Source organism: Herpailurus yagouaroundi, unplaced genomic scaffold (assembly GCF_014898765.1).
Source record: "Herpailurus yagouaroundi ecotype Mexico unplaced genomic scaffold, PumYag 181, whole genome shotgun sequence".
In the NCBI taxonomy this organism is placed as follows: Eukaryota; Metazoa; Chordata; class Mammalia; order Carnivora; family Felidae; genus Herpailurus; species Herpailurus yagouaroundi.
The window spans coordinates 24,923,273-24,939,958 of NW_024412412.1; the positions used below are offsets into that span (position 1 = coordinate 24,923,273).

General features: G+C 39.4%; 2 protein-coding genes across 8 annotated transcripts in view; one reads left to right on the top strand and one right to left on the bottom strand.

Annotated features, from left to right (window-relative positions):
* DLC1 (DLC1 Rho GTPase activating protein) overlaps window positions 1-16,686 on the top strand; it is a 563,102-nt gene that overhangs the window by 287,954 nt on the left and 258,462 nt on the right. The window lies entirely within an intron of this gene.
* Window positions 12,539-13,799, bottom strand: LOC121039753 (aminoacyl tRNA synthase complex-interacting multifunctional protein 1-like). Its single transcript, XM_040490121.1, is given in 2 exon segments — window positions 12,539-13,410; window positions 13,412-13,799. Coding segments are annotated over 2 exon segments (1,017 nt in total). The 5' UTR covers window positions 13,630-13,799; the 3' UTR covers window positions 12,539-12,611.

The window sequence follows — 16,686 nt, forward strand, 5'->3', positions numbered from 1 at the left end:
TCTGTGCAAGCACGGTCACAGAGTACACAACAACACAGGTTTGAGAAGAAGGACCTGGTTGAGCACTTCTAAGCACTGCAGAAACACCAAAGGAATTAGATAAACACTGAAAGTTGCCTATTTAACAACAGAAAAAACAGGTCTTTGACGACTTTGTTGACAATGACTGTTGTCCTTTTTTTTTTTTTTTTTTTGCCAAAGTCAATTGTACTGCACTTACTAGACTATGAAAGGAGGTCTATCAATAGATTGAATCGAGTGAACCTAGCAAAGCGCGCTGTGTGCAAACTGCCCTGGGAGACAGAAAGAGGTCGAAGGTTAAGACACAGGACCTGTTCTCTGGGCTCTGGGAACATGGAGAAGGTGGTCGTACACAGGATTGTCCTGCACACCCCCACTCCCTGAACATCGTCAGAGAACAGTTGAGCAGGAAGAGCACTGGCAACATCAATACCACTTCTCCTCAGTCAGGAAAAATCCACTGCTCCCCTCACTTTTAGGGCTGCTTAGCCGAAAAGCTCAGAGCCTGCATGTCCATACCAGACCATCTAGGTTCATCTCCTAGGACTGACACGTGCCTGCCCAGGACACAAATAAGAACAACTTGGAGGGAACATACCCTCTGCTAGAACACTGGTGTTTTGTAAGAATTGTTTCCACGTTGGGAACCACTGTCTTGCATTTTCAGGTGGGTTAAACCCTACTGTCTCAGCCTCAGGTCCTTTGTGATCTTCCTACTGTGAATAATAACAGTTTGACCTTACTGTTGTACTGTCACATGAAGAGGACAAAGGCAACACTTCAATCAGCAGGAGATGCCTTTACTGTGAAGGAGAAGGTGGCTGAGGCTCTGTGGAAAGAAAGACAGGGAAGAAAGAAAGACACCACATGACTTTGGGTTCGGTGCAGTGGAAAATATACTGCCCCAGAGATGGAAGACGTGGTGTTTAAGGACACTTTATCACTGTGGGACATTAATCTCTCAGCTCAGAAGTGGAGACCAAAACCTTACCCATTTGAGAATTCCCTATCATTTCTTCCAACAAAACAACTCTAATCTTTCCCACTCTGAGTTTTATCTTACTGGAATCAATTCAGCTGCTTGGAACACAGTGGTCACTCAAAGCCAGAGTCAAATATCTGGTCCTTGACTAGACTTACTAGCTTTACACAGAAAACAGCCCTAGAGGCCATAAACAAACACTATTCAAACCCCACACAATTATTGATCGAAACTTGGGCTAGAAGAGAATGTGTGCTTTTTTCTGTAGAATCGTTATCTAAATTGAAAGCTTTCCTAAGGCACTTGTTCTAATAATATCACATCATTCTCATTTGTGAATTTAACTCAAAGGATCTCTTGCAACTCTTTCCTGTTCTACCTTCTTCATAATGGTCCTGGCAGGTCGGCCAAGCCAGCTGAATTCATCCCCAAGTAGCCCAGTTCAGACACAGTAAAACACAAAAGAGAGGACTAAACCAGAGTGTCACTTCTGTAAGCTATGTCACTAAAACGTACAGAGAACCTGATGTAGGATTTCAAAGGGTAAGGAAAAGGTTCAGCATGCCAGTCTGAAAAAAGAAAGCAAATCCTTTTCAAAAAACAAGCATCATTTTCTTTTGTTGCTATAATAAAGAAACAGTGTTGTACAGAGAAACGGTTCAGGAAAAGGTCTGTGGTAGGTGCCGGCTGCTTTATGCTCTATCAGGCCTCCGATGAGGATTGATGAGGATTGAGATGCATGAGCTAATTTGTAGGCAGCTCCCCAAAACAGGATGCTGAATGTGTCACAGGATCTTTAAGGACAGTGTGGGATCATAGCCAGCAATTCTCTGCATCACGTGTCCTAGCAGGTCAAGGTCTGGACTGGCTGAGTAAGGAACCTTCCACATCCTGAAAGGCAAACGTTGCAGGTGGCCTTTCTTCATGTAAGCTTGATCAGATAGAACTTTGCAAGGAGAAGGGATTGCAGATGCTGTGAAGGGGGAGGGACACACAGCAGGCAGGGCGAGTGACCAGGACTAAGGTCGAACCCCAGATTAGAAGAGGGTGGGAGATCTTAAACAGAGAATTGAGAGAACAAGGCAAAAGTGAAGAATCAAAAGAGGAATAAATTGAATTTTCTCCTACCTGTAATGTAGTTATCAGCATTATAAAACACAGTACATACCTTCAAGGGGAAAATAGAGAGGAAAAGGGACAGATGCAAAGTCTGTGGCTAAGAGAGTGAGCAGGCAGGAATGGGGGTTGAAGGGAAAGTGTTCCCTGTGCATACAGGAAAGGAAGGAAGGGAGTGACATAATGCAGCAAGAATGCAAGAGAGCCCCGGCAGATTCACAGAGATGACTGTGCAGTAGGGCCACATGAATGGAAGTGACTGATGGGGGCTCCCCTGGGATAACCTGCAGCCAGATGACCTCCAATCAGTAGGAAAACAGAGACATTGGTCTGGAAGGGACAGGCCATGCATATGATCTTCCTTATGTCCAAGCATGGGTGGGTGTACCGCCCTGACTGCATCTTGAGAGAGCACTCAGAAGGATACAAAGGGAGATAAGACTGAGTCAGGGCAAGTTCAGGAACAAAATTCACATCCTCTCTGACTGAGCAGATTTCTTTTATTTTTTTTAATATTTTCTCTTCCTCTTTGAACTTGGGAGGAATAACACTGGAGTATAAGTCAAGGCCTCTGGATTCTATCACCAACTCTTCAGTTAATTAGTGGTGAGACCGTCTCTGAGGCTCAGTTTATTCATCCTTAAAATGAACATGTTGGGACACGATTCAGGGTTTTAATGATAGAAACTCCCCACTCACACACTTCCCACCAGTCTACAAGGAACCTTGCATAGACCACAGGCTCCATGAGGCCAAGGCCATGTCTATCTTGATCGCTGCCACGTCACCATAGTTGGAACAGTGCCAGGCACACCATAGTAGAGCCTCAATGACCTGTGTGTGAAATGAATTCAAGCAGAACCACATCCATGATGCAGATCAGAGCTATCCTGGCTGAAGCAATAGGGCACCCTACTACCTCAGCTGCCCTCTTGCACCCCTGGATCCCCATGGGAACCCCAGGACAGTGGGACACCCAATTTGAACAGCATTAGCTTCTCTTCTACAGATCATAATTCTTTGGTCTCTGTGCAGCACACAATGCGTTGAAGTGTAGAAATTAATCCGGTTGGGCCTAAATTCACCTTACTTAAGGATCACTTTTCCCACTTCAGCCTCTATTTCAAAGTCTTGGTCTTTAAACCTTCTTGCTATACGTTTCCCCCCTCCCTTTGCAGAAGATGAAAGCATTTTTCCAGACAGGCCTGCTGTGAGTGACTTCATGGAAAGGAATATCTTGCGTCCCTAATGTGCCTCTCACATGGGGAACTCCTTGTATTTATTTATTTTTAAGAATAGGGCTGGGAGGTTGACGTTTCCATTAGCAGTTGAGTGATATTTTTTTTTTTTAAATGAAAACCCTACTCCTCTGTGAGACATGCCTCACATTCCGGTCTCCCCACTTCAGGCAGTTATGTGCTACTAAATATGCAGTGGAAATGACACATGTCTGGAAACCCAGAAGCAACACCGTCTCACAAGTGCTTGCTCAGTGGTATACAATGAAGGTGTTGTAAGCGGTTAATTGAGGAAGGCAGACTCCAAGGCTCTCAAAAGAGAAATCTGTGGCACCTGAGGCATCTGGCATTAGTTCCTTCGATGTATTCAAAGGTGTCTTATGTTTGTGGGCCAGTCACACCTACAGCAGGGTAAAGACACAGAATCATCTGACCTTCCGGAGGACCCTGGAAATATCATCGTATCTCGAGGTGAACTGAGGCCAGTGATTCCACCCACAAGGAAGGATAGCAAACCACTTAAGGGGATGGATCAGTTCCTCATACATAACATTAGATATTAGCAAGCCATGTGGGCACTTGACTGATTACATTCTACAGTCTAGCATGCTTCTATTCCAAAGGACAGAGGTAATCAGTTTAATTCAGGGCGGTTTTCTCTCCATTTATGTCAATGAAGGTATCCCTACAGGGCATTCTCTTGACCTACGTAAAGGCTAGTAATAGGATAGAGATTATGAAATGGAAATTAAAAATGGAATTGGATTACTAAGGATGATACTAATGGAATACAGATTGGATTAAGTGTAAATTAAGTATCCGAACAGGAAGGCCTTTGTCCTAGTTAAAGAAAGTGTTGAAAGTCTTTGGGCACAGATTTACCATGCAATCTCAAACATACCAAGAGTTTAGTCCTTGGCAAAATATGAGGCTCATTACATATGAGGAGGAGATTTTGCAAGTACCTTAGACAATGGAGTTTCTTAGACAACAGTTCATATTGTTTTGAATTAAAGATATGAGACAATGTCCCTTAAAATATACATGTTTTTATTTATACAGGTGTTTACTTTTGGTTCACCTTTGAAAGGTTTGGAAAGAAGTTCTAGCATATGATAAATTTAAAAAGCACCTATCCCTATTCCAAAAAGGCAACCCATGTGAGCTTAAGAGATTTATGTGCCAGGACTCAGGGCCACCAAACAAAAGGGGGTCTACAGTTGGATTACCCAGAGGCCTGGAAACTTAAAAATAATGTGTGACGGTGAGGAGGAACAAACAGGAGAGCAAATCAGAAGAAAAAGTTGATGGGCTGCTGCTCCATCCAAAGTTCAGTATGTGCTCTGAGATTATGGACCAGAAACCACCTTATTACCTGTTCCCTGGCTTCACTCACTCTCCCACCTTTTCTCTAAAGTTGGACTCTAGCACTGTATTATCCAAGATCTAGAAGGACATATCCCCGGGGGGATGGGGGAGGGGGGCAGGGAGTAGAGATACAAGAGCATACATGTGAGCAAGATACACACCTGTGCATGTGTACACACACACACACACACACACACACACACACATTCCTCCCTGCTGACACTCAAGTCATAAGTAACAAAGAGACCACTGTAGGAATTCTTTTCAAATTTCAGAGAACTTCTTAGAGTTCAGAAAGAGTTAAGAGAGCAGGTACCTTTGTACCTGGTTTTCTTCAGCCAAGAAAGGCAAATGACACACAAGCATACATCTTTGTTCTTGATCTTTCAAGCTCTCATGTTGGTGCCAAATTTAAAGAGATCCAAATGAAATCCAGTTTTGCAATCACCAAACACTGAGAAATACTTGAGCATACTTGACGAGTTTAGATTTGGTTGTTCCTGCAATGCTACTGGGAAATGAAGTTATAGGATTCTTTTGCATGATAGCGGGGTGGGTTTTGTGTGTGTGTTTGTTTATTTTGATTGTATGGGGAGAACATGTGAAAATGATTTAACCAGTGAGTTTAGTTCTACAGTTTAGTAAAGCAGTTTACAGTAATTTATTCTTTGCCGTTTCTGTGCCCTTTGTGTAATAGAAAGCCTTGGAATAACAACCAGGTTCAATTTCAGTCCTGCTACCAGCTTTATGACCTTGGACCAGTTTGTTATCTGAGCTTCAGTGCTGTTAATTCATAAAATAGGGATAACTGTACATAGTTCTCATGGCTGCCGTGAAGTTTACAAGAAAGAGTAAATGTGAGTGCTTAGCATTCATTTATTCGATGACATTTGTTAAGTCTCCACATCATGCTTGGTCTGGTCATGCAGACACAAAGCAAAGCCTCTGCCCTCAGGGAGCAAATATTCAAGTGGAAGATAGAGAACAAACTGGAAAGAAATCCCAAGTGAAATACTTGCAGGTCAGTTCCTCAGGCTCTCATTTGTAGCTATTAACAGACTTAGGATTTTGCAATTAGTTGTGTGACTGTATGATTAATGTTTATGTCCCCCACTAAAGTGTGGGCTCCACGATGGTAGAGAACAACTATTGTATGCCCACACCATGCACAGAGGTGACAGATATGCACAAGTACAGAATAACGAGTGAATGAATGGTGGTAAAGAAATAAACAGGAGAGTATATCATTGAGAAAACAGAGATCTGAGGGAGTACATCTTTTGATATGATAGGACAGTCTAGAAAGTCCTCTCTAGGAATCTGGAACATTTAAAATATGGCAAGAAGCCAGCCCTGTGGAGGAAAAGAGCCAGGAGAGGAGAATTCTAGACAGGAACTGTCCGGGGCAAAGGCCCTGAGACAGGAAAGAGTGTGGAATGCTTAAGGAACAGGAAGGGGCCAATGTGGCTGGTGCACCGTGAACCTGCAGGGCCTGCAGACGATGTTAAGTGTGAGTTTTATTCTAAACATAATGTAAGTTCCCTTTCCTTCTTCCACGCCTCCTTTTGTTTATAGTTTTGTTTTGGTAACAAGACTAACATACATTCAAAAATTATGCAACAATACTAGATAATGGATAATTAATCGTGGATTTCGGGAAATAGATGCCCGTGTTCAGAAGTGGACGGGATGTGAGCTAATGCATCCAGGAAAGGTTAGCCTACACCAGAATTTACCTCTAACTTCACGTTTATCTTTGAAATTATTACATTATCAGGCACTTGCCTCCCAGCTTTACAAAGTGCCCAGAAACCTGGCTGCACCAAGACAAAGTCTTCTCATTTCATGCTGGCTTGCCTCCGCTCTGGAGGATGTCAAAGACATTTTCACAAGCCAGACTTGACAATGCCCCAAAGCACAGGCTCTTCCTCCAATTTTACTGGTAGACTTGCAGCAAGTTAGTAACTTGCAGGTTAGGCTGCATGTTCTCTAACACCATCATGTTCACCTTCCCTGCAGATTTTGTCTTCAATCTAACCCCATAGACTGAATATGTGCTAACTCATCTCTGCCCTGTAAACAGATTCGACTTTAGCCACCTTTTCATACTTTCCTCTTTGGGGGCAGGAAACTGGAAAGTTCTGCTGATTTCTCAGAGTCAGCAGTGGTTAGCATCTATTGTGTCAGTGGCTCTATGGCTCTGAGCTTAGATTTATTTCCCTGGTTTTAGGACATTTTCTGTTCCTCCTTCTTCCTTCTTGACTATTGGAAATCTATCTTAGCTCAACCTAGTCATCAAATCATTACCTGGCCCAGTGCCCAACATCTGCCATTGCTTCCTTATAGAAGATTACTGATAAATGTGATTGATCAGGATAATTTGGGTGGCAGTACTGTTCTCAGTCCTTTGAGTTCTGCCTTGATTAAGAAGCTTGAGTCTATTCCTTCCTACCCTACCAGGAGAGATATTTGATTTTGGTAGGGGAAGTTTGCCAAAAAGGTTCCTAGATACTTTGTCTGGAACTTTCTTTGAAATATGCAAATCATAAAAATGTGTAAAGGACATTTTTTATGTATATGCCACTTCTTTAAAATGACACCTGAAATGTGTATTAAATTTCATTTAAAATACTTTCATGTTGTAAAGTAAGAAAGAAGAAGAATATAATAACTGTATATAGCATGAGCCCAACCGTGCATACAAGAAGGAAACAAACCAAATTGTTGATGATGTTTATATCTGGGCAGTGAGATTATGGATTTTTTGAATTTTTATTTTTTCATTATTTTTAGCATTTAATAATTTTTAATATGTGGATTTCCTGCATAATCAGAAAAATTAGGCTATTTATAAGAGATAAGAAATCACACTGTGCAACCAGAATGCACAGAGCAAGTGTTATCCTCCTGATTCTATGTGGCCTTCAATCTGGAACACATTAGGATTAACTGAGGAAAAATAAACTAACTAAATAAAAGGGGTGGAAAAACCTTTTGGAGGTGATGGGTATGTTTATGGCCTTGACTGTGGTGGTGATTTTATGGTGTATACCTATCTCTACACTCATCAAGTTGTATATCTTAAATATGGACAGCTTTTTCTATGTCAGTCAGATCTCAATAAAGTGAGATAAAAAAAGAAAAGGAATTAACTGGAGAACTGTGAACACTGCCAATTCCCAAACTGAGCCTTTTACCAATTAAATCAGAAGCAGAAACCCAGGCATCGGTATTTTTTTTAAGTTCCCAGGTGATTTCAATGCACAGCCAAGGTTAAGAATCACTGGTGGACTAATTGGATAGCTTAATGGTTTGCAACTCTCCCTGCAATTAGAATCTCCTGGGGAGTTTTCATAAGACCAGCATGTGGTCCCTAACCCCAGGTTCTAATGTTAACTGGTTTGTGACAGGGCCCTCACACCAGTAGATTTAAATTTTTTCCAGGATTCTTATGTACAGACAGGGTTGTAACCCACTGTCAGGTAAACTAACCTGAGTTGAATAGTCACCCTGGGCAGGGTTCTGAGCTGAGTGTTTTATGTGCATTTAATTCTCAAAATAATCCAACAAGGTGGATGTTATTATTCCCGTCTCACAGAAGAGGAAACTAGTACTCAGAAACATGAAATAAATTCCTCTAGGCACGCCAGCTCTTTTGAACCCAGGTTGTCTGTCTCATGTGGAGATAGGCAAAGAAAGCATTCTCCCCAGTTTTGGAAGAAATGGGGGAAACTGGGGAGAATGTTTTCTAAATTCCCTAAGGTAGAATCTGGCATACGCACTTTTAATCGTTGATGCAGTAGCTCTTTATATGAAGTTTTTGAATTAGCAGTTGTCCCATTCCATTTCTGTGTAGAACAACATCAAGTGTAATGGCATCCCCAGTTTCCCAGACATTCTGTTTATTCATTCCCTAACAACCTGAATGGCATTAAACTTCACATATGTTCTGATATATATTGTAGTGCTTTAGAACTTAAACTTCCAACTTGTTACAAGTTACAATCATATCTCATTGCTTAACTTGTGACACTGTCCATCTTCTCTCCTGAAATCATGGCACGGCTGCTATTTATTTTATATCATTTTTTGGTAATAACTAGTTAATTTATATTTTGAGACTTCTTAAAGAATTTTGCAAAACTCCTTACATAATTGAAGGCACTATTGGATGTCCCAAAGCCGACTTCAGGATTGCTGTTCCAGACAAATTTCAGCATCACTGGATTTGCTGAGCTCTCCTCTCCGATGCTTCATTTAGAATGAGTTGTGTTTTGCTGCAGTGGCTGAAAGTATGCTCCACCCCTTCGGAGAGTCGAGATCCACATCAACTTCAGGCAGATCAGCAGGTGCACGTCACCAGCAGAACTGGGCTCTTTTCACTTATAATCTGAGTCCCAAGTCTTTGAAGTAAAACTCATTTGCCCAGATTTGTATAGCATTACCTGAGCGTAACATTACCCAATAAAACTAAATTGATGGGTTGAGGATACAAAATAAGCCATTTCAATTACCAGGAATTCCGGATCAGCTTATGGGGCAGGTTTTGTGAGATGGCAGAGAGGCCAGAGAACAAATACTGTTTAAAAAGATCATTTGTAACTGTTTTCCTTTTGCCTGATAAAATAAGCATTATCTTTCAAATAATGTTACAGAGGACTATCATCCACAAACTTGCAGGGGAGCATAACCTTAACTTGGATAACTTTGGCAATGAGCACATAGAGAAAGCAAAGAAGATAAAAAAGAAAAAAGAAATGACCATTTTGGGGGCTTGAGTTCAGATAAAAGGGAATACTCACTTTTTTATTTCCCTTGTCTGTGAGCATTGTTATTGGCTCCTTCCTTAGGAATTGTATGTTGTACTTTTAAAGGTATTAAAATCCTATTTTGTGATTGGGTTCTTTGGGAAGGAGAAACTATAATGGATAAAATGGGAAAATATTTTAATGTTTATTCTTTAAAAGGAAAAGGAAACTCTTGTTACTTTTCTTTCACCTACTTTAGGCCAGGAGAAAACATAGGAGGCAAATTAATAATAGTCCATGCTGCTAAGCAAACAAAAAAAAATACTTACCTGAGAAATCAAGGGCTTTGGACTAAATGCAAACCAAAGTCCATCCCTCATCCTTCTACCAAGATGGCACTTAAACTTTGCAATCTCACTGATCTGGAGGAAATAAAACTGATATTTTGAGATGAAAATCTGATTAGAGTTTTAATGTTCTTCAGGTTATTTTACTGTTTATAAGTAAAAACAACTGCGTATTACATGTCTACTGACTTACAGCTGTGAGTTCCAGAAAAACTTAAAGTGGATAGAAGAATGTTTGTTATAAAGCAACATGTTATAATAACATTAGCCTTTAAAGTTTTATCTGGGTTGGGGGTGCCTGGGTGGCTCAGTCAGTTAAGCCTCTGACTTTGGCTCAGGTCATGATCTCATAGTTCATGGGTTTGAGCCCCGTGTCAGGCTCTATGCTGACAGCCCAGAGCCTGGAGCCTGCTTCGGATTCTGTGCCTCCCTCTCTCTAACCCTCCCTTGCTAGTGCTTTGTCTCTCTCTCTCTCTCTCAAAAGTGAATAAACATTAAAAAAATTTAAAGATGTATCTGGGGATTTTTCAGAAAGTTCTTATCTCTTTCAAGGTAATACCTAACTTATGAGAAGATACATACAGGTATTTTAATAAAATTTATATCCTAAGTGGAATGTACATATTTTTTTTTAATTATCCAGTGGTCCTCTTCTAATTTCTTCCAAGCATTCTTCACATCTTCAGAGTATTGCAAAATTTGTAGTATGTTTTTAATCCAGGGTAACTCATACAGCATTGGAAAAAAATAGGTGTTTTCATTCATCCCAATTTTCGTAAGAATTCAACTCATCTGTCACAAAAATCTCTCAACTATTACAATTCTCAAGAAAGAAAATCCTGAAGAATTATGATTGGACTCACAAAAGAAGAAACAACCTGTCTTCTTGTAACTTTATTCAGAATTTCACAATCCATGCTAAACCATAAAGGAAAGGCCAAACACAATAAAATGGCAGAAAACCAGTAAGAATGTGCCAGAGTTCAGAGAACAGTTGCCCCAGGCTTAACTTCATTGACCTTTAATCTCTTTGAGGCATCAGTGACTTTTCTATAAGGCATCTTACAGTGTGACCACACTCAGGCCTTGCATAGTTCCCCTGCAAGCTGGAGTCGTAATAGTCCATGTCAGACTTGACTTTTGGTGCTGAATAGTTGGGTTAAATTTGCCTAAGAAGAAATATAACAGTTTTCTCTGGAATGGCATATTTGAAACACTTTGGCATCAGACAGTAAGGTAGGATGTAATCTCTGACTCAGGGAAGAACTTTTCTGAGGCTTCTTTGACTTACGCTTATGAAGTAATTGGACTCAAAAGACCTTCTAGAACTCTAACAGCACTGTCCTAAAAGTGAAATGTAGCCTAGGAGTAAAAAAAGAGCACTGGTCAGGAAGTCAGAATTTCCATTATTGATGTACTACTTATTAGCCATGTGACCTTCAGAAATAAAGTTTGGAAATCATTTATTAAGCCCTGTACTATAGGTTAGAACTGGTGCATATACAGCCCAGTTGCTGACTTCAAGAAGCTCAAATTGAATAGAGAAAATAAGTTAATACAAGTTACGATGATATAGTTTGATAAATGACATACAAGCATTTGGAAAAACTCTGAAGAGACAGAGATGGATAATCAGTTTTGTTTGGGGAATGTAGGCAGAAGCATCTGGAGAGGTTTCAAGCAGGACCTTGAAGGGTAACTGCCAAGTAATCTGGAATGGTGAAAACATACAGTGCGGGAGAAGGAAGGACAATTTAGATAAAATGTAAATTGAGACAAATCATGAAAAGCTTTGAATAACTTGCTAAAGAATTTGGACAACACAGCCTGTTTGGAAATAGATTTCTTCATCTTTAAGATGAAGAGCTGAATGGGACTATTTCTGAGTTCATGACCAGGTCTGCAAGTCTAAATGAGACTACATTAAAAGTTCAAGAGGAAATGCTTTGTATGAAAATCTGGCCAGATAATAATCAGTTCCTGTAAAGATAATGCCAAGTTAGTGACTATTACTCCAAACTCCAGAATAATCTCCCTTGCATCATCCTATCAGTGCTTTAGTAGAGGGGATGGGGAGACTTTTTGTTTTTTTAATGAATCAATATGACTTTGTGTTATATGTGCAAAAAAGAGTACTTTCCAGGACTTCAAGTTGAATTACTTAAAATGTTATTCTAGGACGATAAAGCTACAGACAGAGTTGGATTGCCCCAAATTCATGGATTGAAGTTCTAACCTCTGATGTGACTGTATTTAGAGTCAGGAAGCAATTACAATGAAATGAAGTCAGAATCGTGAGCCCTGGTCATATAAGAGACACCAGTGAGCCTGCTCTCCCCTCATGTGTACTCAGAGGAAAGGCCATGTGAGGATCCAGCAAGAACATGGCCATCTGCAAGCCAGAAAGAGTCCTCACTAGAATCAAATCTGCTAGACCCTGATCTTGGACTTCTAACCTCCAGAACAGTGAGAAACACATTTCTATTGTTTAAGCCACCCAGTCTCTGGAATTTGTTATTGTTTCCCAAGCCGAGTGAACAGATATCAAACAAATGGTATTTATTATGGGACCTATTTTTTAAGTTTCAGTTAAGGTATCAAAACCTATTTTTAAAATGTGATTGCAAGTTTTAGAACATTTGAAATTTTAGTTCTTTATGGCAACTTCAAACACTAGAAAATAATATTTTTTGACAAATATATTTCTTTTTCTTGTTATTAAAGTTTTCTCCGATGTATTTCAGTAAATGAGTATTTTATTTTATTTTATTTTATTTTATTTTATTTTATTTTATTTTATTCCACTGTTGGTCATAGTTGGAGCCCTACACACTCCCCTCCCTTTCACCCCAAAGGGAACTCCTTTGTATGTAGCCACACACTCATCATTAGTGCAGAGATCTGGCTGGATCTGCTCCCAAATCTTCTTCTTAGGATTTAGCTCCTTGTCAGGCTCTCCAGGAAAAGCATCAAAAACAATTCTGTCTCCAGGAACAGACCCAGTAGGAGGTGCCAAGATTTCAACCTTCTCAGGTGAACTAGCACACATTACCATTGCCTGAGATATTACTCCCCCCATCTTTGCAGGTTTCAGGTTACAAAGTAAAATCACCATCCTATTTTGCATCTGTTCAAGAGGAACATGATTCACCAGGCCACTGACAACTGTTCTTGGGGCTGTTTCTCCAACATCTACTTCTTCTACATGTAAAGAATCTGCATCAGGATGTTTTCTGGCAGTAATGATGCAACCAACTCCAAGATCCAGATGAGAAACATCTATTGGCTTAGAGTCAGCACTTCCTGCTATTGATTGTTTTTTCTCCTTTTTCTCTTTCATTTCAATTTTCTCTTTCATCTTTTCTTCCGCTCTTCCTCCTGTTATCTGTTCTTTGTCACCAGAAGATACAGTTCTTATTGGTATAGACTGTATCACTTTTTCAGAAACCGTGGAATTAGCTTGCAGTAGAGTACCAGTTGGGAATGGTATTTGTTTCACTCCATTTTGAATTTCTGCCTGAACTAGCTCTTGTTTCAATTCTTCAATTTCTTTCTTTAATTTAGCATTTTCAACTGGAAGTTTCTTCTCTCAAAGTTGCCTGCAAAATTGCTTTCTCCTTAAGAAGAGCAACTTGCTGCTTTAAATATTCAATAATTTGATCTGCTTCTGCACCCTTCTGTTCCAGTCTCTTCAGAACAGCACCATTAGTTGCCATTTTTGTAAAGATACGGCAGAAAATCATAAATCGGTGGACAGAGCAACCTGGAGAGCCACACCGGGTAGCCTCAGTCTTCTGAAAATAATACATTTTTGACTGATCATGCAGCTATGTGATGATTGTAAATGCAACCCTTCCAATGATGTCTTATTTCTTTTGAAATGAGAATAATCATTGATTTTAAACCTCTCATTATCTTTAGTTTTATTTTTATTTTTTAAATTTTAACATTTGTTTATTTTTTCGAGAGACAGAGGGAGACAGAGCACAAGTGGGGGAGGGGCAGAGAGAGAGGGAATCAGAGAATCCAAACCAGGCTCCAGGCTCTAAGTTGTCAGCACAGAGCTCGATGTGGTACTTGAACTAACAAATTGCGAGATCATGACCTGAGCTGTAGTTGAACGCTTAACCAACTGAGCCACCCGGGGACCCCAAAACTTCTCATTTTCTACATTTCTGAGCTTTATCAGTGAGCTAAATATTAGTGGCATTCGGCAAACTGAAATGGGCTAATGGACTTGGTGCGTAAGTGAATTTCAAACCAAACAAGTTTATTTAAATCTTCTTTTTTCTTTTCTTTTTTTTTCTTTTTTTTTACTTCTAAAGGACTTCTATTTACATGCATGTGTATACTGAAAACTCTGATAATTATTTTGGCAATCACCCAACGTGTATCTTTTATCAGCTGCTTGATGCCAAATACTGTGTTGGGCCCCAGGCATAGACATAGGTGGAGATGATTCTCTGCTTCCACTAAAGCTCACAGTCAAGTCTATTAGACAATGGAATTGGCAATGGCAGACAATAAAGTATTCTAAGGGCTATGATAGAAGTACAGGTTGCTATGGGAGCATGCGGCAAAAGCATCTAACTAGTTAGAAGGGCCAGGAAACTTCTAGAAAAAGTTTACTTAAGGAAAGCCTGGAAGGAAGTTGGTATGTATAAGGCACCAGTAACTATGTCAAATGAAGGAATTTTAATCAGTAGTAATTAGCCAAGCAAAGACGTAGGGAATGAGTTTTTAGGCAGAGTAAACATATTGTTTGAAGGTCTGGAATAAAAGAGCACAGCCAATTACAGAAACAAAAAGAAATTCAATATGGCTGGAGGGCAGAATCTCAAGAGGCTGAAATGTGGAGAAGCATGTGTCCACAGACAAACCTATTAGCCTATTTCACTCTCAACCAGTTTTGAGTAAATCAAGAATTGTGCCACTGGCTATGTAGTACAGGACATTAGAGTTAGAAGGGACTTTAGAAAAATAATCCTTTGTTATTTTAAGTAAATAAGCAATAAAAGGTTGTGAGACTTTTTATAGGTATTAAGTATAAAATCAAACTTATTTTCTCTGACTCAGAAGAAATACCACATATATAGTTGGCAACGAAATTTTTTAGATGCTCTGCAACCCCTCACCAGAATGCCCCTTTCCTCTCCTTGTCCCTCCCTGGGAGTTACTCTCCTAAGAACCGAACAGGGCAAGCCTCCCATGGCTTAACTTCTATAACCTGTCTGGGTTGCAGCCTTAAAGAGCAAAGCCGCCTCTAGTCACCCTTCAGGAGAAAGTGGTCTATGTTAAGGACAGGTAAGAAGGAAGAGTAGCATCATCTGGGAAATGAAAACTGTATAATATCCTAAATTAAAACTCTAGATGAAAAATATTGATCTTAAGTGGGCTATTGCCCATCTCTACATATCTCTAAATCAATCATGTTTTGAATTAAAGAATAAAATGGATATTTCCAGATATTTTGATTTAATACAAAAATCACTCAGCTTTAACTACAGTTCTAGGCAATTTGTTTAGGTATCAACTTATCTTTACTATTATATACTTATCACTTTACTTTGAAAAATAAATGGACTGATACGCTTATCCACAGGAGTGAATGTTCTATTTTTAAAGGAAGGATAAGATAATTCATCTAATATTACCAAGCAAGGTTAATGTTTAGCCAGCAGTAAATATTTATTTGACCTCATTCTTATCTGCTTGGTATCTTACACCACACCAAACAGTGTCTCAATAAAAATGTTAAAAATTGAAACCCGTCATATCTGGTCCTTTTTTCAAACTTATGTGTTCATAAAATCCTTGACACCTTACAGATCCTTTTGTCTAAAAAACACATGCATCTACAGATGAGGAAACTGAAGCCAGGGAGAGTAAGTGATCCATCCAACTGAGGGCTTCTGCATGTGGCTTGGGCGGGAAGTAAACAGTGTAGCAAGATTTGAAGGCAGACAGTCTGGCTCCATGACCTGCCCTCAACCACAATGCTCCATGAACTCTTTCTAGTTGCATTTAGGTTTTATTTATTTATTTATTTCATCAGAAAGCTGTCTCTGCATGATTTCCTTTTATCTCTTTATAAGCATATGGAGCCATTCAGCACCTAACGGGAAACACATTCTATGTGTAAAATACCCCAAAATTAATTACTAATAAAGATTTATGGATCTCTTAATGGTATGCAAAGCACTACATAGATGGTTTTGGGGAGCATGAGAACTGACTGTAAAGGATATTAATAAAGGTTTTTATTTTACTCTTTATACTTCCGTGTGTTTTTAAAATTTTCTACAGGCGGTGTCTGGCATATATGAATTAAACGTTTGTTAAAGAATGACTGGGTATGTGCTACTATATGCATGGTTATTAATGTAATTTAAAAGAATTTGAAATAAGAATTTATATTTAATTTAATGTAAATTAATTCAAGGGGATTTGTTTGTAATCTCTTTTGAGAAATGTGTCAGAACCTAAGCATCCGGAGAATTACAATTTTTCTAAGTCAGGTTTCAGTAAAGACTTTCTATAAAGGGTCAGATAGCAAATATTTTGGGCTTTGTGGCCATTGCCAAAGCAGCATGGACAATACAAAAACCAGTGTACTCGGATGTGTTCTAATAACATTTTATTTGTGGACACTAAAATTTCAATTTCATGTCATTTTCATGTGCCAAAATATATGCTCTTTCACTGTTTTTCATATATCAAATAATATAGTTTACAGACTGTACGAAAACTGGAAAGGATGGATTTGGCTCAAAGGTATAAGCATGCAACTCCTTTCTTAGTGATTCTATTGGAAAAATTAACATTACAGCAATAGTGTAGCATATCAGCAATGGTGAGCTACATGG